This window comes from Cladosporium halotolerans, assembly GCF_011745625.1.
Source record: "Cladosporium halotolerans strain TM138-S3 chromosome Unknown Sca7, whole genome shotgun sequence".
Lineage (NCBI taxonomy): Eukaryota > Fungi > Ascomycota > Dothideomycetes > Cladosporiales > Cladosporiaceae > Cladosporium > Cladosporium halotolerans.
Genome location: NW_027191458.1, coordinates 215188 through 235444, shown reverse-complemented (window position 1 = coordinate 235444; position 20257 = coordinate 215188). Strand labels below are relative to the sequence as shown.

At 58.0% G+C, this 20257-nt stretch overlaps 8 protein-coding genes across 8 annotated transcripts; 4 read left to right on the top strand and 4 right to left on the bottom strand.

Moving 5' to 3' along the window:
- Position 1: 1 nt before the first annotated feature.
- Positions 2-1964, bottom strand: WHR41_02825 (uncharacterized protein). Its single transcript, XM_069371431.1, has 3 exons — positions 1734-1964; positions 222-1652; positions 2-137 (listed from the first exon to the last, which is right to left on the bottom strand). The coding sequence occupies exons 1-3, from the start codon at positions 1903-1905 to the stop codon at positions 67-69; spliced, it is 1674 nt and encodes a 557-aa protein (XP_069231346.1). The 5' UTR covers positions 1906-1964; the 3' UTR covers positions 2-66.
- A 377-nt stretch (positions 1965-2341) lies between these two features.
- Positions 2342-4015, bottom strand: WHR41_02824 (uncharacterized protein; the record flags this gene model as incomplete). Its single annotated transcript, XM_069371430.1, has 1 exon — positions 2342-4015. One exon carries the CDS (start codon positions 4013-4015, stop codon positions 2342-2344), a length of 1674 nt encoding a protein of 557 aa, XP_069231345.1.
- A 152-nt stretch (positions 4016-4167) lies between these two features.
- Positions 4168-6014, top strand: cct2 (putative T-complex protein 1 subunit beta). The gene is made up of 3 exons (XM_069371429.1): positions 4168-4264; positions 4315-4369; positions 4423-6014. Exons 1-3 carry the CDS (start codon positions 4262-4264, stop codon positions 5940-5942), a joined length of 1578 nt encoding a protein of 525 aa, XP_069231348.1. The 5' UTR covers positions 4168-4261; the 3' UTR covers positions 5943-6014.
- A 227-nt stretch (positions 6015-6241) lies between these two features.
- Positions 6242-7339, top strand: WHR41_02822 (uncharacterized protein; the record flags this gene model as incomplete). The annotated part of the gene is made up of 1 exon (XM_069371428.1): positions 6242-7339. The coding sequence occupies one exon, from the start codon at positions 6242-6244 to the stop codon at positions 7337-7339; it is 1098 nt and encodes a 365-aa protein (XP_069231347.1).
- Positions 7340-7548: 209 nt separating this feature from the next.
- WHR41_02821 (uncharacterized protein) lies at positions 7549-9623 on the bottom strand. Its single transcript, XM_069371427.1, has 5 exons — positions 9298-9623; positions 8716-9246; positions 8296-8623; positions 7718-8222; positions 7549-7640 (listed from the first exon to the last, which is right to left on the bottom strand). Exons 1-5 carry the CDS (start codon positions 9472-9474, stop codon positions 7616-7618), a joined length of 1566 nt encoding a protein of 521 aa, XP_069231425.1. The 5' UTR covers positions 9475-9623; the 3' UTR covers positions 7549-7615.
- A 1136-nt stretch (positions 9624-10759) lies between these two features.
- WHR41_02820 (uncharacterized protein) lies at positions 10760-15549 on the bottom strand (the record flags this gene model as incomplete). Its single annotated transcript, XM_069371426.1, has 3 exons — positions 10760-10846; positions 10919-15257; positions 15314-15549. 3 exons carry the CDS (start codon positions 15547-15549, stop codon positions 10760-10762), a joined length of 4662 nt encoding a protein of 1553 aa, XP_069231424.1.
- A 1040-nt stretch (positions 15550-16589) lies between these two features.
- On the top strand, positions 16590-18059 carry WHR41_02819 (uncharacterized protein; the record flags this gene model as incomplete). Its single annotated transcript, XM_069371425.1, has 1 exon — positions 16590-18059. One exon carries the CDS (start codon positions 16590-16592, stop codon positions 18057-18059), a length of 1470 nt encoding a protein of 489 aa, XP_069231614.1.
- A 1061-nt stretch (positions 18060-19120) lies between these two features.
- On the top strand, positions 19121-19771 carry WHR41_02818 (uncharacterized protein; the record flags this gene model as incomplete). Its single annotated transcript, XM_069371424.1, has 1 exon — positions 19121-19771. One exon carries the CDS (start codon positions 19121-19123, stop codon positions 19769-19771), a length of 651 nt encoding a protein of 216 aa, XP_069231615.1.
- Positions 19772-20257: the final 486 nt, after the last annotated feature.

Here is a 20257-nt window from a genome sequence, read left to right as displayed (position 1 = left end):
GTGTTTTGGGATAGATTTTGTTTATTAATAGATTTGTAGCATATCGCTTGTTGTATTATGGAACGGTCATTTCAAGTGGAAGAAGTCGAGGATGTCGTGCCGCGCGAAGAAAGAGCGGTTGCGTTTGCCGAAGACGTCTGCGTGGATCACCGTATGTCAGCACACACCTCAACAACCACGGTAACTCAAGAAAAGACAAAATGAAGAAAAGAAGCACTCACACAACACCCCCGCCAAACAGCAAATCCCCACCTGCACACTCCCCACCGCCACAAAAACCTCTTTCACGCCCCCCCTCACAAGCCACTCATACCCACTGAACGTCAGCCCGAACGAAAACACATTCTTGAACACCAGCAGGCACGTGAAACCCTCCACCGCGACTTCCCGGTGCGCGTCGACGACGTACAGCGCGCTCGCCACCGCCCCGAGCACCATCCCCGCCACCACCAGCGCGAAGCAGAAGTCCGCCCAGAACCACCCGTACCGCCCCGTGTCCGCCGCCGTGACCCCGAACCCGTACAGCCCGCCGCAGCCCAGCAGCAGCTGCGGCACGACGAGCAGCAGCCGGAACTCCGGCTCGAAGACGCCTTTGTTGCGCTTGGCGAGCCAGCGCGGCACGCTGTCCGCCAGCGCGCCCGCGAGCACGAAGCCCAGCAGCGCCCCGAGCGCCGCGCCCGTGTACATGTAGCCTGTTTGGACTTCGTTGAAGAAGAGGGGCGGGCCGATCATGATGGCCGCGAGGACTATGCCGATGAGCACGGTCCAGCCGATGAGGGTTCCTTGGAGGAGGCAGGAGAGGAGGATCGAGGGGTGCAGGAAGAGGGGGAAGGGGCGGAGGAGGAGTTTGGGGAAGGGCGTGGGGGTTAGGCGGGGGGCGAAGAATGGGTGGTGGAGGGAGAGGACGGGGCGGGGTGGGGGGGAGTTGGGGGGTGAGGAGGGCGTGGTGGCGGTTTGGGGTCGTTTGTCGGTGTGGGTGGTGTCTGGGGTGGAGGCGGTGATCATGGCGGTGTCGGTGTCGAGTTTCGCGTCGCGCTTGAAAGCCGTCTCTGGCACGAGCAGGAATAGGAGGGGCAGCATGGCGGCTGCAAAGATCGCCACGAAGTAGTGCGTCCATTGCCAGCCGAGCGAGGCGGTCATTTTGCCCACGATGACGGGCGTAAGGAAGGCGCCGCCGAAGACTGCTAGGTTGGAGACTGCCATGCGTTTCCCGCGCTCGTGTACGAAGTAGAGGTCGCCGACGCTGGCGTTGACGAGGGCTTCAAAAGGGGCCAGTCCGACGCCTTGGAAGAAGCGTGCCGCGAGCAGGCTGCCATAGTTGCGCCCTGAGGCGCCGGCCCAGGCGGAGCTGACGATGATTATCACCGTGCCGAGCAGGTACAGATGGCGCTTGCCCCATATCCGAGCAGAGGCCACAAAGACGAAACCTGCGACGCCGACGCCGAGAAGGTGGTGACCGGTCAGCAGAGCGACGTCGGTGAAAGAGCGCTGGGGTGGGCGCGGATCACCAGGTGAAGCGGGGCTGTTGTAGTAGAGGACCATGGAGAGAGTGTTGGCTGCCAAGAGGGGTGAGAGCGTAGAAGCAATGACAGAAGCGAGACAGAGGATTGAAGTGATCAAGTCGCGGCGCCAGAGAGGGTAGTTGAGAGGGTCTGGATAATCTGGATGTCAGTCGCGCGTTGAAGGTGAGGCGATACATATCGCCTGCGCGGTGGAACGGCATTTGCACCCACCGTTAGGGTCATCGCTAGGTTGCGGTACAAGTATTGTGCCGTTCTTGCTCTTCTTGAGGTCTCCATGTATACCATGCTCTTGCGCGCCTGCATTCTGTTCGTCCAGATCGTCCAGCGTCGCCGTACCAGGCACATGCTCCAGGTGTCTGTCTTCCAACACGAAGAGTCCCATGGCGCCGACACACCGAGCGGTGCTCGAAGCTCGCAGGTGCGAGCAAGGTAGCTGTAGTATTAATATACAAAGATGTGACGAGGATGTGACCGGGAACCCTATTCACTACATGTGGGTCCGCGACACAGCTGAAGTCCAGGGTCGACATTCCAGGCGTGGGGAGGCGAGGCTGCAGCTAGAGAAAGCCAAAGCGCCTGGCGTGGCTGCGTTGGGCATGGTGCAACGGTCAGGCAAACATGATCAATTTCGACGCGTTTGGAGATTTTGTCGCATGAAAGCAACAGATCAGCAACAGTCGACCGCGATGCGAATAGTGAGTGATCCTTCACCCGAGTAAAAACGTGGCTGGAGGCATCCATGTCGTCAAATCGACGGCGTGCTCCGATAACATACAGCCTTTTCCTCATAATGTACAGTCCCTAAAAGTCAGAAAGGCTTATGTTGCCTTCGACTTCCCCTTCCCAGCCTTCCTCCGCTCCCAGACCATGACATAGGCCTCCTTCGTGCTCAGCAGGTCCGCATTGACCTTATCAACATACAAATCCTGCATCTCCCACCACTGCTGCTGCGCGCCCTCGCCACCGCCCTCTTTCACCTGCGCCCTCCACACCTTTCTCTCCGCCTCGCCCTCAACCGAGTCGTCTCGCACCTTCACACCTTCGTGGGTGATGTTCGCCACGAGATCGTAGATGATCGGCTCGTTGAGCGGATGCAATTTAGGGTTGGGCTCAACGTACGGCGACATGTCGAGAGCACGGGGGTTAAACGTGACAATGGTCGGGTTGCGCTGGGACTGCAGGAACTTGTTGGACTCGAAGCGCTTAACGTGCATGATCAGGAACGGCGGCAGCGGGTGCAGCAGGCGGTACCGCACGCGGTTGTTCATCTTCTCCTGCGCTGTGATGCCGTTGTACTTGTTCAGCACGGTCGTCAGGGGTACTTGCGGGATGATGTTCTTGTCCGTGTCGTCTTGGAACAGAGGCGCGGGTGGCAAGTCGAGCGTGAGGATCATGAAGGGTGATGTTTGCGATTTGATCGCGGTGTCTTCGAAGCGCAGGCGGTCGCCGGCATCTGCGCGCGCGGTGATCGATTGAGACTCGATCTTGATGGAGCCTTGAAAAATTGTTTGCACGATGGAGGACTTGGGCTTGGTCTTGCTGCCGCCGAGCGAAAGGTGGAGATTGTTCAGGAACCAGCTGAGGAACTCCGCAGGATCGGATTGTTCTGTCAGTGTGAATTTTTTGCTTGACCGCGAGCTGATCTCTTGCATTAGCTCGTGCGGGCTGACATGCGATTTGAACGCTCTTGAGTTCCAGATTTTGCGAATGAGAATGCTGAAGCGCTGGGCCAGTTGCGGTCTTGATGAAAAGTCTTCGAGCATGAAGAAATTCCGGAGAGGCGCCACGTGTGCCAGTGACTGTACGACGGCATTGTGGTAGTCATTCGCCTTGATGTTGTTCAGGCCGACGAATCCGGGTATGTACTTCTTTCCTAGCAGATCCCACGATGGTTCTCGTCGCTTGTCCAGTGTCTTCACCTCTTCAGGCGTGAATTTTGGATCCACCACGATCTTGATATCATTGAGACTGCCGCTCTTGACCTCGTAACCTTCAGGCAGCACGTAAACCTTCTTCGTCTCCATGTTTATATATACATGGTGGCCTACCTCCAGCGCGTGGAAGTATGCCGGCGTCTTGTGCCCTCTCCCTGTGAAGTACTTCCCGCAAACCAGACAAGCGTAGACATTGATGTTGCTCAAAGTCACCGAACACAGCTTTTCGAAATCGAAGTCCAGTCTCGCACGGTCTATTGTGTCGAGGTAAAGGTCGCTGTAGCCCTCGGCGGGCTCTCGTTGTCGCGCGCTAGGCACGGGCTCGTCGAGGTCTTCGTCGTCGAGGTCTTCGAGACCCACACGCTCATTCTCAGAGCTTTGTTGTGTTGGTTGTGCGCCATTCGAGGCCGAGTGACCGTTTGCGACGGAGGGCTCTGCTGGCGGGGGAGGCGGAGGGAGATCCTGGTCGGCGACATCGTCGACTCGCACCCGTTTCGAAGCGGGAGATGCAACAGTGGTCGCATCTTCAAGGGGCTCGTCAGCCGATCGCTTGATCATTGTCGCGACAGAGGGTGGAGGATTTGTTGATTGGTGACGTTGTTGCGCAGGCCGAAGCTCCCCAAGGCTGGCGCCCGGCGCACAGTCTCCGCGTCGAGCAACGTGAGTCGCGAATCTGGAAAGTTTGGAAGCCGCTGGCCGACAGAAACACCTGGACCCCTCCAACATCCTCCAAATACCCCCTCACCACCCACACCGAGCTCCCGTCCGACTACTACATAACCCGGACGGCTCAAATTCGCTACAATGGTACGCTGGCTTGTGTTCGATTCGCAGAATTTTGACTGACACTGGCACAGGCTAGCATCTTCGCTGAGGATGTCCAGGAGGAGAAGGGCGAGAACGCCCGTCTTAGTATGTTTTGTGTCTATGGAGAATCGATGGAGCACCCATCTAACCTTCTTCAGGCTCCTTCGTTGGTGCGATCGCGGTTGGCGACCTTGTGAAGTCAACACTGGGCCCCAAGGGCATGGACAAGATTCTGCAGTCGGCAAGCACAGGCACGGTCATGGTCACAAACGACGGTGCAACCATCCTCAAGAGCATAGCACTCGACAACGCAGCGGCGAAGGTTCTGGTCAACATCTCAAAAGTTCAAGATGACGAAGTGGGAGACGGTACCACGAGTGTAGCTGTTCTGGCCGCTGAGCTCCTTCGCGAGGCCGAGAAGCTCGTGGACCAGAAGATTCACCCGCAGACGATCATTGAGGGTTACCGGATAGCGAGCGCGGCTGCGCTGAAGGCACTTGAGGAGTCGAGCGTGGACAACAGCTCGAACCAGGAGAAGTTCCGCGAGGACCTCGTTTCGATCGCGCGCACGACACTGAGCTCCAAGGTTCTGTCTCAGGACCGCGAATACTTCGCTAACCTCGCTACCGATGCCGTGCTTCGTATGCGCGGTGCTACGGATCTCACCAACATTCAGATCATCAAGAAGGCCGGCGGCAAACTTTCAGATTCATACCTCGACCCTGGCTTCATTCTGGACAAAAAGTTCGGCGTGAACCAGCCCAAGCGCGTGGAGAACGCCAAGATCATGGTTGCGAACACTAGCATGGATACGGACAAAGTTAAGATTTTCGGTGCGAGAGTGAAGGTTGAGGGCACGGGCAAGCTGGCTGAGCTGGAGAAGGCGGAGCGTGAGAAGATGAAGGCTAAGGTTGAGCGCATCAAGGGTCATGGAATCAACTGCTTCGTCAACAGGCAGCTTATCTACAACTGGCCTGAGCAGCTGTTCTCTGACGCCGGCATTGCTTCCATCGAGCACGCCGACTTTGACGGTGTGGAGCGTCTCGCGCTTGTTACTGGCGCTGAGATCACCAGCACTTTCGACCACCCCGAGCACGTCAAGCTCGGCCACTGCGATGTCATCGAGGAGGTCATCATCGGCGAGGACACCCTCATCCGCTTCTCTGGTGTGGCAGCCGGCAGAGCCTGCACTGTCGTTCTCCGTGGTGCTACTGAGCAGCTGCTCGACGAAGCCGAGCGTTCCCTCCACGACGCTCTCGCCGTCCTCTCTCAGACCGTTGCCAACCCGCGCACTACCCTCGGCGGTGGTTCGGCAGAGATGAACATGGCCAAGGCCGTCGACCAGGCGGCGCAGAACGTCGCGGGCAAGAAAGCGCTTGCCGTCGACTCCTTCTCCAAGGCTCTCCGCCAGCTCCCCACCATCCTCGCAGACAACGCCGGTCTCGACTCCTCAGACCTCGTTGCCCGCCTGCGCAAGGCCGTCTACTCCGGCATGAGCAGCTCGGGTCTCGACCTGATGACTCCGGGCGGTGCGGTGGCAGACATGCGCCAGCTGGGTGTTATCGAGAGCTACAAGCTCAAGCGCGCCGTCGTCAACTCGGCATCCGAGGCTGCCGAGCTCCTGCTTCGCGTGGACAACATTATCCGCGCTGCTCCGAGAAGAAGAGAGCGTATGTAAAGGTAGTATTAGAGACATGAGCATACATGAGTACGACAAAATTCAGCACGCTGTACAGTGTTGCACAAGGTATCTCTCATCAATTATTTCTGATTCTGTGAAATCCCATACTGGCATGACGGGATTGGTGGCAAATCTGACGAAACGAGACATCGAAGCGGAGGATGAATAAGCACTATGCTCGAATCGTCAAATCATACGATAGCGTTGCACCTCGGCCTCTGCAGATACTGCAAACTCATCGCGGTGCATAGTGGTAATGTTGTGAAGTTTCAATCGATCGCAGTGACAATTTGCACATGGCAACGTTCCGGATCCTCGTCACAGGCGGCAGCGGCTTCCTCGGACGCGCCGTCATCAAAGCATTGAACGAAAAACATCCGACATGGACCATCGACGCCCTGGACATCCACCCACCGGATGAAGACATACGGCAGATAATCGACCAATTCTTCCAAATCGACATCCGCTCCGAAGCCAGCGTCAAGGCCGCTTTCTCCAACTACCATCCGGACCTCGTCGTCCACACGGCAGGCATAGTCACCAGCAGAGAACTCCGCTACAGCACGAAAGACTCCGACTGGCAACGCGTCAAGGCCATCAACTACGATGGCACCGTCCACATCCTCAACGCCACCCTCGCCGCCGGCTGCACCCGCTTCGTCTACACCTCCAGCGTGACCGCAATCATCGACGACCTCGACCACGACTACCACAACATGCACGAAGACACCACGCCCACCGGCCTCGCAACCCTACACTACGGCCGCTCCAAAGGCCTCGCCGAAGCCTTCGTCCTCTCACCTTCCAACGCCCAGCGCGGCCTCAAGGCCTGCGCCCTGAGACCCTGCACCGTCATCGGCCCCGACGACACCCAGGTCCTCAGCCTCCTGCACGACCTCATCGCCAAAGGCGAGACGCACTTCATCATCGGCGATGGCCACAACCTCTATGACTGGGTGTACATCTCGAACGCCGTGGACGCGCACGTACTGGCGATCGAGAACCTCCTTCCTGGCGGAGCTGGGACCGCAGCCGGCGAAGCGATCTTCGTCACGAACCACGAGCCCGCGTATTTCTGGGATTTTCTGGCGTTCGTGTGGGCGCAGTTCGGGCACGAGCCGCGCGTGAGGGTGCATGTGCCGGTTACGCTGGCGGTCGTTGTGGCGTGGGTGTTGGAGGTGCTGACGTGGGTTACGGGGCGCAGGGCGACGTTGGATCGAGGGAGTGTTAAAGATGGGTATCGGACGCATTATGCAAGTCCTGAGAAGGCGGTTAGAGTGTTGGGTTATAGGCCTAGGGTTGGGTTGAGCGAGGGTGTGAGGAGGAGTTGTGAGGCGTTTAAGAGGAGGTTGGAGGAGGAGCGGAGAGGTATGTTGAAGGGGGAGGAGGGTTGAGGAACATGGGACTCGTTGGAGGTAGAGCTTGCAGTCTGAGGATAGTTCCGGGGTGCGTCAGAGGAGCACGCCTACAGGTGGGACTTGGAGAAGAAATGACGATGCAACGATATTCAATGATAAGTCAACTCCCTTAATTCCATCTCGTATGGAAAGACAAATACGCATTCTCTTTAGCTCTCACCTGAGTAAGTCGAGCTAAGTCCTTTCAAACCAAATGATGTCGCGCACGAGTCGGATCGCTGCAGATTGACCAAGAACAGCGGCACGACTCGCTCACAGCGTATAGATGAAGTCCGGCCTGCACATGGTCAGCAATCAATTCGAACCACATTCCAAGATCCAGATTCCGAAACAGAAGAACGAATCTCAACTCACCTCTTATCGCCCCTAACCTTCACCTCCTCCCCACTCAATCCCTCCAACATCCCATTTCTCACCCCCTTCCTCCTCTTCGCATTTTCCCCCCTCAGCGCAAAGTACGTCACCAAACTGCCCCCCAACAAAAACAGCGCCAAATAAGCCAACACCACGCCATGTCCCAACTTATACCCGGGCTTGTCCTGCGCGCGGTAGATATTGCTCGCCACAATACCGTTTAGATTGCCCCATCCGATCACAAACCCCAGCGTGACGCCGCGCTTATACACGCCCTCAGTATTGTTGGCGCACCACGAGATCGTGTTGGCGATGCACGGGTAGATCCCCACGGCGCCGAGGAAGGTGCCGGCGTATTTGACGCCGGCGTAGGAGGGCGAGGAGGGCGAACCTAGGAGCATGGCGAAGCCCGCAATGCCGATTAGGGAGATGCCGATGTTGCAGAGGCCGCGTTGGCGCGTGCGGTCCGCGTACCAGCCGATGAAGACTGTGATTATCGCGGCGGCTGGGAAGGGTTAGCTGATGGCGAGATGGAGGGGGCGGCGTTGCTTTAATCGATCGGATAAAGGATAACTTACCTGCGTAGGGCGGTACGGACAGCAAATTCGCTCTCGTGCTAGAGTAGCCGAGCTGCTGAATGATTGAAGGCAAAAACAAGGAGAAGGCATACAAAGAGCCGTCGCAGCCCATGTAGATGATGGCAAAAGCCCACGTCTTCCAGTCCTTAACCGACGCCCAGAAGTACGCCATCTTAAACTCCTCACGCTCAGCGGACGCCTGCCCGTCGGCTTTCAGTCGCCTCAGTACACGCTTGCGGTCGTCGTTTGATAGGAACTTGGCGTCGTCTGGAAAATCGTGGACGAGCCAGTAGCTCGCGATGCCGATGAGGACAGTGGCGAGGCCCTCCTGTGAAGTGAAGTGTCAGCCAACCGTGACCAAACCGCGCAGCGTTGATACACAACCCAAGCCACGGAGAAAAACCAGACGCAGCAACCTACCAAGATGAAAATCCAAGCCCACCCAGGCTTGCCCCCGATCCCTCTCATCTGCGCAATGGCCGCCGCCAACAATCCACCAAAACTGCCCGCCAACGCCGCCGCCGAGAAGAAAACCGCCGACCGCACGCCAAACTCGCTCCTCTTATACCAGCAAGACAAGTAATACGCCACGCCAGGGAACAGCCCCGCCTCCGCCACGCCCAGGAAGAAGCGCGCCGCCATGAGCCCCGCGGCATTGTGCACGAGGCCCATGGTCGTCATCACGATCCCCCACAGCACCATAATGGCGGGGATGAAAACGGAGGGCCGCAGGCGCTTGAGCAGGATGTTGGTCAGGGGTTCGAAGCCGGCGTAGGAGAGGAAGAAGAGGGATAGTGCGGCGTTGTACTGCCCGTTAGACATGCCTAGGTCTTCTTGCAGGCCGTCGACTTTGGCGTTGCCGATGTTGGTGCGGTCGAGGAAGGAGACGAGGTATAGGAAGGTCAGCCAGGGGATGATTTTGATGTCGAGCTTGCGGACAAGTTTGCGGTCCTGGTGGGTTGGTTAGCCGGGCAGGTGGTGTCTTTGGGGGGGTTTTGATACAATTGCTGCGCGCTCTTCGTCGCTTTTCCCGGCGTCTGGGTCGTCGAAGCCGGGGAGGCTGTCCTGATGTTCGGCGTGGGTTGCTCCTTCGCCTTTCTCGTTGTCGAAAGAGAAGCCGCCGACTCCTCTCCCTTTGTCGCTGTCACTGTCTCGCTTGTGATCCATCGTCAAAGCCATGATATCGTCACCTCACTTAACGAGCAGAACACAAAGTCCAGAGTGGTCAAACAGCAGAACCAAGAAAACGAAACCCCAAAAAGAAAAGCGCGACAGCCCTTTGCTTACCAACCTCCACTTGCGCTCTCCTTCCTAATCCCCTCCGCGATCGCCACGCAGATCCCACGCCCGCACCGCGACATCGTGAAGCCCACGCGACGACACCGAGGTCTTCACTCGCTCACCATTGGTTGAGGGCAGGAGCCGCATGGTAGGCTATCAGGCAGCCGAGGCGGCCTGAAGCCTAAGCTCTGCCAACAGGGGTCAAGCTTCGCCAAAGCACGCGCGGAAGGATGCTTGATGACAGCGCCAAGGCGGTAAGTGAGGTGCGGGGTCTGCGTGTGGGAGCCCCGCGGGGGATAGAGAGGCCGGGCGACGATCGGTTGAGGTACCTCGTCTCACAGGAGTGCAGGGCTTGAAGCTGGGGACGTCGACGGGGCTGTCGAGAGGGGTTCAGTACTGTACCTCGCGAAATGGTGGTCAGCGCGGTCACAGCCAGGCGCGGAACACCTGCAACGCCAGGGTGTATGCAGACAGGCGCGTCTTTCATCGTTTGGAATACTTCCTCCATATTTTGAGGTAAGTTCTAACTCACCTCTAAGATGGACAAGCGTCCGAACCTTCCGCATTACTTGAGAAAATGTCCTCGGGCATCTAATTGAGTGTCTTCGGAATAAGTTCAGCATTTTTCGCCTGCTGGATTGTGAGCAAAAAATCTACCCTTTCCGCGATCTTTCAGCCACTCCAGGGGGGTCGATTTCGGACCTCACTCCTGTAAAGAATTACTAGGAACCGGCGAAGTCATCGCATCATTTTAATCCCCCACTCAATACTTCGAGACGTTTATACTTTCTCGCCAGAAAGCAACGGCGAGGGTCAATCAAAGACGAACAAGCGAGATCGATCAGATTCGTCCTCCACCATTCGTACGAGGGGGCCCTGCTACAAGGTCACATTCAGCATCCTGGTCCACTATCATCAGAGGGAAAGCCACTTAAAACATATTGAAGGTTTCAGGAAGCTTTGTATTTACGTAGGTCTTCGTCCTCGTAAGGTAACAATAATCGTCTTCATAACCATCTCGCACGTCTATCAATTTCCCCCGCCCGCTTTGTGCAACACCTTCTCCACCAGAGAACCCTCATCTCAGGTTTCCACTTCCATCGCACAGCCGCATCGACCCGCTACCGCTCCAGAGCATAGGGTTAGGGTTGTAGCGTTCGACGCCGTCGAAAAAGCGCATCGCTCACTGCGCCGGCGGATCCAATCCATACTTGCTCGCGTCGTCGTAGAGGTCGATTATGCACCCTGCTGACCACGCTTGGGTCGGACACTGTCAAACGGCGTTAGCAAAAACCCCCAAACCTCTCCCACAAACAAGTTCAGAATGCACAGAAGAACTCACCGAATCCCCACAAAACGCCCCCTTCTCATTCGTCAGCTCCGTCAGTCCCGCCCACGGGCTCTCCTTGATCTCCTGCATGACGCCCCTCAGCCTCTGCGTGACCTGCTGGAAAGCCTCCACCCTCTCCTCGCGCGTCCTCCGCCTCTGCAGGTCGAACTTCAGCAGCGCGCGCAGGAAGAAACCCCTGGGCCACTCCCACTCGGGCCCGGAGTGGTAGTTGCGCCCCTTGGCGGTGTGGTAGTTCTCGCTGTCGTCGCTGTTGATGTAGTTGGGGTGGTACTCGTGGTCGGCGGGGTCGAGGGTGGCCATGCCGCGGGGGCCGGCGAGGTGCGCGTCGACTTGCTCGAGGGCCGCGAGGGCGTGGGCGGGGTCGAAGAGGTCGGGCGCCACGGCCATGGCGATGGGGAAGTTGGGGCGCAGCTGGTAGTCGCGGTACTCTTTGGCGCCGCGGTAGACGTCCTTGTAGATGGCGCGGCGGTTGACGATTTTCGGGTTGACGTCGAAGTGCGGGAATTCGGCGTCGTCCGCGGGGATGTAGTAGCAGTGCTCGAAGTGCTCTTTGATCTTGGAGGCCCAGGCGGAGTAGGTGATCAGGTCGCCTTTGGAGGTCGTGACGCCGTCGTATTTGAAGTGGCCGGCAGATTTGAGCTGCGAGACCCAGGCGAGGGCGCTGTAGAGCAGGCCTGTTATTTCTACGGGGGCGCCGTCGCGGCTGGTGCCCGGGTGGCCTTTGTTGCCGGCTTTGGTCGACTCGCCCATCTTGTCCATCCAGGTGCCGCAGTTCCATTCGTTGCCGCCGAAGATGAGGCCGGTCTTCCAGTCGACCTCGATGTCGATGTTGAAGCCCGGGTCGAGCATTTGGCTGTCGAGGTCGGAGCCCGCGTTGTACTCGCGGAAGTGCATACCGGAGGCATGGCGCTGGAGACATTCCTGGATCACGTCCTCGATGGTGCTGGTCTTGGAGTAGGCGCGGGGGTCGTCCCAAGGGAACCACTCATCGTTGTAGGGCAGGAATCGGCGCTTGACCTCCTCCTTCAAAATCTCTTCACCGTTGGGGACCAAGGTGACGTAGTCTTGAATGTTCTGGAGGAAGAACCACACGGAGTCTCTGCTGTTGTAACGAGGCAGCTTGCCCGATCCGAGAAGATTAGGGATCATACCATGCTTGACGACGGAGGCGAAGCACATGAGGTGCTCACGAGCATCGGCATAGCGGCCAGTACAAAGGAGCAGACCGCGCATGGCGATCATGATGTCTCTACCCCAGCAGCGAGCCCAGTCCTGGGCGAAGTGAGGCAGACCGGCTGCGAGAGATGGCACGAGCTTATCAGGCCAGAGCGACGCGTTAGGCATGTAGCCTTGGACCTGGTAGGAAACCATGGCCAATGACTTCAGGAAGTGCTGGCCGTGCTTGACATTGTCGTTCATCAGCTCAATGCCACGCTCGAAACCAGCCTTGTAGGCAGTGCGCATGACAAGAGCAAAGTAGCGGGGCAGGAGGAACGAGGGGAGCTTGCGGATGGCGTCGAAGCGCGAGCGGAGCCAGTCAGCCGGGCCCTTCAGGTTGGTGTACAGAGGGTCCTGGGCATGCTTGTCAAGGCGGTTGACAATGTAGTCGAGAGCCCACTGGCCATTGCGGAGGTGCTCGCAGATGGGGTGGCCAAGGTCGTTCTTCGCAATGACATCGCGAAGCACCGACCACCAACCCTGCAGTCCACAGTAGACGAGGGGCCCAAAGTTTGGGATGCTGTAGACTCCGTCGGCACCGCCAGATGCAGTACGCTCTTCGGCATCTGCGCGGTACATGATGGCGTTGAGATCAGTAAGCCCGACGTCCTTGAACGCATCGCGAGCGCCAGAGGTGACAAACTTATCCAAGCCCTCGCTGTGCTCAGCGGCAGGAATCCAGGTCTCGAAGACGGCGATGGAGCCAGGGGGGAAGTTGTTGGGGATGCGGATGATGCTATCATGGCCCTCGCCGTCAATCCTGATACCGCGAATGTCCTTGGTGTGGGAAGGAACACCGCGCAGCACCTTGTCGTGGATGGCCGCCTTCTTCGCCTCCTCGCTCTGATCGCACTCCAGGTTCCACGCGCCGAGAAGTTTGGCCTTCGTCCCAGTAAGAGTCTGTGCTCCGAAGCCGCCATTTCCATTACCGTAGCCAGGGAAAGCAGTGTGTGCGATGAGGTAGTAGCCCTTGCGAGACTTGGGGTGCAGACGGTGCACAGTGATGTACTCGCCGTCGTGGTGAACGTGGCACTCGTTGTAGCCGTCCATACCCATGATTTGGTGCAGCTGGTTCATCAACTTCTTGATGCTACCTGCGCCCTCGCCGGCACCGATCCTCATGCTTTCATCGTGCTTGAGGTTGCTGTACGGGCTTGTGTACGGCCGGGTCTCATGAACCAGGTCGACCAGCTCGGGGTAGCATTCGTCCATGCCGAACACGGATCCAGAAGCGGAGGCGCACATGGCGACGAGGGCAGAGTTGGTCAGCGTGTCACGGCCATCGCGCCGCTGCATAGGCGTTTCGTTGTCGTGAGTGCAGTCCATCAACAAAGCGTGGATCTTGGAGGGGATGATCTTGTGGACGATCTCGTGTCCAGTCGGTGATTCACCTTCGGCGAGAGCACCGTTAGCAGTAGGCTTGTCTAGGCCAGAGATGTCATCGAGCTCCAAGCTTCCAACCGGGCGGCCGCAGTTGATATGGACAAGACGAGACATCTCAGCGGTCGACCAGACCTGCATAGCCTCGCGAATCAGGAAGGAAATGCCGAGCTTTTGGCAGTAGAGGAAGTCGATGTCTTCGTTTCCGGAGAAAAGCTCAGCCGCGACGACCAGGTCATGGCGAACCTGGCGAGCGGAGTCAAGCATGTGCTCAGCCACGTGTGAGGGGGTCGAGTGGCAGTTGTCGATGCGGAAAGCGTTGAAGTGTTTCGCCATCATTTGGGTGTACTTGGTCATGTGCTCCCAGAGGTAAGGCGAGTCCTCAGGTCCAGAGCCATAGCGCAGCTTCACGCAGTCACCCCAGACTATGAGCTCACGGCGAAGGAAAACCTTGGAGAGCGGTCCAGCATTGTCTTTCATGACATCTGCAGCCCAGACCCAACCGTTGTTGGCCAGAGCGAGAGAATCAGCGTCGTGCTTTGCGGTGACGTCGTTCTTGGGGAGTCTCGTGAAGTAGGACTCGATGAGAGGATTCTCGTTGGTGATGTCTCCAATCTTCGGGCCGTTGGGCTCAAGACGCATGTACTTGGCGCGACCGAAGACTTGCTCCTTGATCGCTGCCACATCGGCGTTGAACTCGCGGTACCAGGCGAGATTGACTTCGTTCAGAAAGCGGTGCATGGTGCCGTAAGCGCTTCTTTCGTCACTGCTAAAGTCGTAGGCCGAAGCGTTGTACTTGCCGAAGAGCTTCTGGAGCAGAGCGGCAGCCTTAGACGGGATAGCCTTGCGTCGGAAACGCTCGCCCATGCGGTCGGTGCCAGCGAATGCATTGGCGACCAGCCAGTCCGCCTTTTGCTTGAGGCTCCAGTTGCTAATGTCTTCGGGGACTGACAGCTGAGAATCAACGTCGTGCTTCTTCCACGCTTCCGTGGCCGCCTTGGAGTCTTTCTCAACATCTGCGACGTAGAACTCCCAGAACTTGAGAGCGCCAATGACGGTGCTCTCCATGTCGTCCACAATCCTCTGCAAGTCGCTTTCGTTGTTGAGGTGCGTGGGCAAGCCTCTTGAAGCAAGAGAAGCAGAGTACTTGAGCATTTCACTGTCAAGCTCGTATGCTGGCCTCAGATGAGGAGCAGTCTTGAGGTTGTAGCCAGCATCCGGGTGGTGCTCCAGCCACTTGCTGTTGTTCGCGGTGTGATTCCAGACCACGTCGGTCATTGAAAGCAAGCTGTACTCTTTCTCCATCTTCGTGGTCATCTCCGAAATGTCGGCCTCGCCATTGGGGAAAAATGCAGGGTCGAAAGCGAGCTGGTCGTAGAGGGAGTAGGGCGAGTTGCTCTCACCGCGGATCATAAGCGGGGTGAAGTGCACCATGTTGTATCCACGCTCGCTGATGCCATGGAGATGGCGGTCCCAGTCTTCAGGGTATTTGCCCATGAATTTGGACAAGCAGGAAATGACGGAAATGGCGTCCAGAGGCAGCTTGGACTTGCCAATGTGAAGGCGGGGGGCGACATCGATGTAGTATTTCTTGGTGCTCGTCGGCTCGGGCTTGTCAATGGGAGCGGTGGTGAATTTAGGAAGAGGGGTGTAGGTGGTGTAGAACTCGAAAGCGCCAGCTTGGTACACAGGCACATCAATGGAGATGGTGCCGCTGAAATCGGGCTTCAGCCTGCGGATCTTGTCAGAATCACCCTCTAACAGCATGGAAACTCGGCCACAACGCACTGGTATTCCTTGAAACTCTTGCGGTCGAATTGCTCGCCCTTGCCGGGAAGATTCACCCAGAGGCTTCCCTCGCGGCAGATGGAGCTGGTGCCCTCAATCTCAAATCGGACGCAGTAGTGGGGGTTGGTGACCTCGGGCAGATACATGTAAGGGCGGTCGCCGGGGAGGTCCGGAGAGCCATCATCGCGGAGAGGAAGCAGGTAGACGGTAGGGTTATTGATCTGTGCGGGCGCCATGATTGTGATGTTTGCAGGTTACGAGGTGCTTCAGAGCCTCCTCTGGACGAAGCTATGGGCGAAACGAAGGCGCAAGCAGGCAAAGCTAGAAAGTGAGCAGAATGGAGTGCAGAATACCAGCCTGGTATCAATGCTGGCTGGTGCGGCGAGGAGCAAAGGTGCGGTGGAGGAGAGATGTTAGGTGTAGCGGGGTCGGGATTCGAGACGGCGAGGAGGTTGATGGGAGGTGAGGCCAAGGTGGTAGGCAATTGTTTAGAGCAAGAACTCGCCGCCCCTGCTGCTTCCCTCGTGGAGGATGGGAAGAGTGGTGGGAGGAAGGCAGAAAAGGCACTGGAGGGGAGGTGCGGCGGAGGAGGAGGATGAGGAAATAATCATGAGGGCATGCGAGAGTGAGAGATCGGCAAGGTACCAGGCCGGGTGGACTTACCGCGTATGCGAGCGACAGCTCTGAGCTGCCGGCGCCTCCACCCACGGTCTACGGCCCCCACGCAGGACAGGCCTGGCACTACTGCCTGCTGTTACTGTATCGACGGCGGCAGTGGCCGGGGGGAGGTTTTGTTGTCGGTTGAGTGACGCGCTAGCGCCAGCCATCTCCGACTCTCCACACCGCGACGAGCTGGACCTGCCCATGGGGTGTTCAGGATAGCCGCCTACGTCACTGCTGAGCTGCTGCTGTTTCTCTCTGCATTTGATTTACCCTCTCTTGAATTTGGCTGATTGATTGACCAAGCCTACTGATAGCACTGCTACGCCCTGCCACCATCTGCTTCCCCCCTCAGTGAATACTTCCCATATTCCATGGCAGCGTCAATGGTTGGGCCTCTCTGCCGCCGGCTCCAAGACACTTCGCGGCTCAACCATGTGAAGTTGGGCCGTGCGCGCTATCGATAGTGTGGATTTTTTGTGAGGCTCGCTTCGGCATCGGTCGATTGCGCAGAGCACGCGCTGTATGAGCTTGACGTCGGGTTGCGGATACGGATACCTGCAGGCAGCCTGTCAGTAGCCTAAAATACTACTACCTAAGGTAGTAATCACGAACAATGTCCGCCATGGAAGGGGTAGAGCAACAACCAGCACCCGTCGTATCGCCCTTTTTCCACCCGCCACTCACAGCGCAGGCAGACTCCCTGGCCATATTACATGTCAAGCGCGACAGTCTGCTTCCTGTCACACTACGAACGACTGCCAACGATGGATACGCAGAGGGTGCTGTTACCAACACTCGCTTTGGCTCTTACCCGCACAGCACCTTGATTGGCGTTCCCTGGGGCAGCCAAGTACGCGCCAGTAAGGTCGACACCGGCACTAGAGGACGTAAAACAAAAAATGCAAAAAGCGGCACTGCTACGCCGGCGTCTGAGCCTGCTGAGCAACCGCCTCAAGATGAAGCCGCCGCAGACTCGAAGAAGCGGAAAGCAGACGACGAACAGCTGCAGCCGCCCGAATCACCCACGAAGAAGATGAAGGCCGCCCCCGAGCCCACCATCAAACCTCCCCAACCTCCCTTGAAAGCAGCAGTCGAGGCCGGATCCGGATTCATGCATGTCCTTCCCCCGACACCCGAATCGTGGACCTACTCCCTGGACCACCGCACGCAAGTCGTCTACACGCCCGACTACTCCTACATCCTGCAGCGCATGCAAGTCAAGCCCGGACAAACGCTCATCGAAGCCGGCGCCGGCAGCGGCAGCTTCACGCACGCCGCCGCCCGCGCCGTCTACAACGGCTACCCCTCCGACTCCTCCGACACCACCAGCCACGGCAAAGTCTGCAGCTTCGAGTACCACGCGCCCCGCGTCGACACGCTCCGCAGCGAAATCTCCGCCCACGGCCTGCAGCCCCTCGTCCACGTCAACCACCGCGACGTCTACAACGACGGCTTCCTGCTCCCCTCCGCCGTCTCCCCCCGCGCCAACGCCATCTTCCTCGACCTCCCCATGCCCTGGCTGGCCCTCAAGCACCTCTCCCGCTCCTCCTCCCCGACCTCCCCCCTCGACCCCAACTCCGCCGTCAACATCTGCACCTTCTCCCCCTGCATCGAGCAAGTGACCGCGACGGCTTCCGCGCTGCGCAAAGCCGGCTGGACCGAGATCCAGACCGTCGAGGTGCAGAACCGCCGCCTCGACGTGCGCCGCGAGCGCGTCGGCATCAAAGAGGAAGGCCTGCGCGGCGTCAACTCCAACCCGGCCACGGTCGAGGAGTCGCTGAGCAGGCTGCGCGAGGTCGACGCGAAGCTGAGCGAGTTCCACGCGGGCAAGGCGGGCGTGCCGGGAGCGGGCAAGGTGCAGAGCAAGGCGGAGAGGCTGGAGGGGATCAGGGCGGAGTTGGGGGGCAGGAAGCTGTTCAAGGAGGGCAGGCTGGTGCATAGGACTGAGCCGGAGGTCAAGACGCATACGAGTTATTTGACGTTTGCGGTGTTGCCGATGGCGTGGGGGGAGGCGGAGGAGGCGGAGATGGAGGCGAGGTGGCCAGTTGATATGACGGTGTCGGAGGTGAAGGTCAGGGCTTAGGAGTGGAGATGGGAAGGGGTTGATTGGTTATTGAGATTTGGTTTTTGAAGATCACTAAGCGGTCAGACTGCATGTCATTCACGTATCAAGGCATCACTGAGAGAAAAGATATATCCACTTGACGCGCCCCCCGGCCCTTTCACTCAGGAAGCTGGTTGATTTCAAAAACACCGGCAACTTGCCAAGCAATACAGCTCGATCTCAGTTCAATACGTGAATTCATTGTGATGTTCAGAATGTTATCGAACTACAGGGCTGAGCGAGGGCTCTCATGTTGTGAGGCCTCTGGTGATGGCCCTCCTGCTCCCTGCTGGTACGGAATAATCCATGATACTATCTAGCATTCACCGCAGATTCTCCAAAAGAGATGAGTAATCAGACGCTGTTTCTTTTACAGACTTTCGAATGTACCTTTGAAGGACCACACTTTGACTGAGGCAATGTCAAGCACCTTCTTCAAACCGAGCATTTGATCGGATGCTCTACGTACGTATCTCGCGTCCCGCGGAGCCGGCACCTCGTGGTATGCGAATCCGTCCGTCTTACGTCGTCCGCTCAGCCTCAAAGCTTCCTTCGCGTCTTGTCGTGATCACAAAGATTAGCAGTGGCTGTGTTTGTAGGTAACCTCAATAATCTCAAGGCAGCTGAGATCTTCGGAGCCCGCGGGCTCCACTCCCAAAACTCCCCGCCTCCCAACTTCGTCGACCGCAGCGACCCTCCCAAGCTCCGAGGCACCAGACCCCAGCTCAGCTAGCGACGAGCGCAACCTAACCTTGAAGAAAGCGTTATGACTCGTTCCTTCGTCTGCGCTCGTACCGACTAGATCCTCGTACCGGTCATCCTTCGTATAGGATTTCAACTCATCAAGTGTATATAGACCTGGTCGCCGGTAGGTCTGCTTCTTTCTCTCCATCTCCATCTCCCAATCTATCTTTTGGTACATTTCACACTACACCATACAACCGTACACACACGCTCCAACTCACGACACAACATCACAAACCACACCCAACCCCCAAACCAACCGCACCAACAACACCCACCCACCCACCACCGCCAAAATGCCCATAACCCTCTCCCCCATGACACCCCCCGACGCCCCCGCCCAAACGGCCCTCATGAACGCCGCCTTCGGCCCCGACCTCATGTCCGTCTTCTACCCCACCGGCTGCCCGCCCGACGCCGCCGCCCACATGACCGCCGTGAACGTCAAAACCATCCAAAAGGCCGCCGCGCACCCGGACGAGCTCCTCTTCGTCAAAGCCGTCGAAGCCGACGGCCAGGTCGTCGCGACGGCGAAGTGGGAAATCCACGCGCGCCAGAGGACCGAGGCGGAGCTTGACAGGGAAGACGAAGAGGGACACCGCGACCCGCCGCCGGGCGCCAACGCAGAGGCCATGGGGGCTTTTTTCGGCGAGCTGGGGCGCAAGAGGCGGGAGATTTTCGGCGGCGAGCCGTATATGCTTCTGTCGATTTTGGTTGTGCACCCGGGGCATCAGCGGAAGGGCCTCGGGGCGATGTTGCTTGAGGATGGGTTGAGGAGGGCGGATGAGTTGGGACTCAGGGCGTATTTGGAGAGTAGTCCGAAGGGGAAGGGGTTGTATGCTAAGTGGGGGTTTGAGGAGGTCGGGGTCATGGATTTTGATGCGAGGGAGTGGGGGCGCGAGGAGAATGTGGTGCATACGCTTATGATTAGGCCGGCGAGGAAGTAGGGGGTTTGGGAGGGGGGCTGTGGGTTGTTAGGGGAAGAGAGGGGCTAGATGAGCTGGAACGATTGCTGACGCAGGGACGATTTTCATAGACCGATTGAATTTTTTTTGGCTACTCAGCTTCTTTGGACACTGCTAGAGTCGCATTCCAGACGTCTCGATACACCGTTTGATTTCTCTCACCTCCAGCACTCTGCCTCGCAGATTCCACCGAACACCAGACCAAACCGCCAGATCGTCACAGCCACAATCTCTCTCACTCACCCTCCCCACCAACCTCAACCACCCTCGCGATCGCACACGGATCCGGCAAAAAGCCTACCCCCATCCCCTCCACCGCCGGCTCCTGCCCCAACACCTCAAACGCTCTCACAGCATCCTCCACGGCCGTATACTCGAGCGTCATCAGCCCACTCTCCTCCTTGGTCCTCAAAGGGCGCCTCGGCGCACCCCACGCCATCTCGATCTTCCCGACCAATTCTTCAGCGC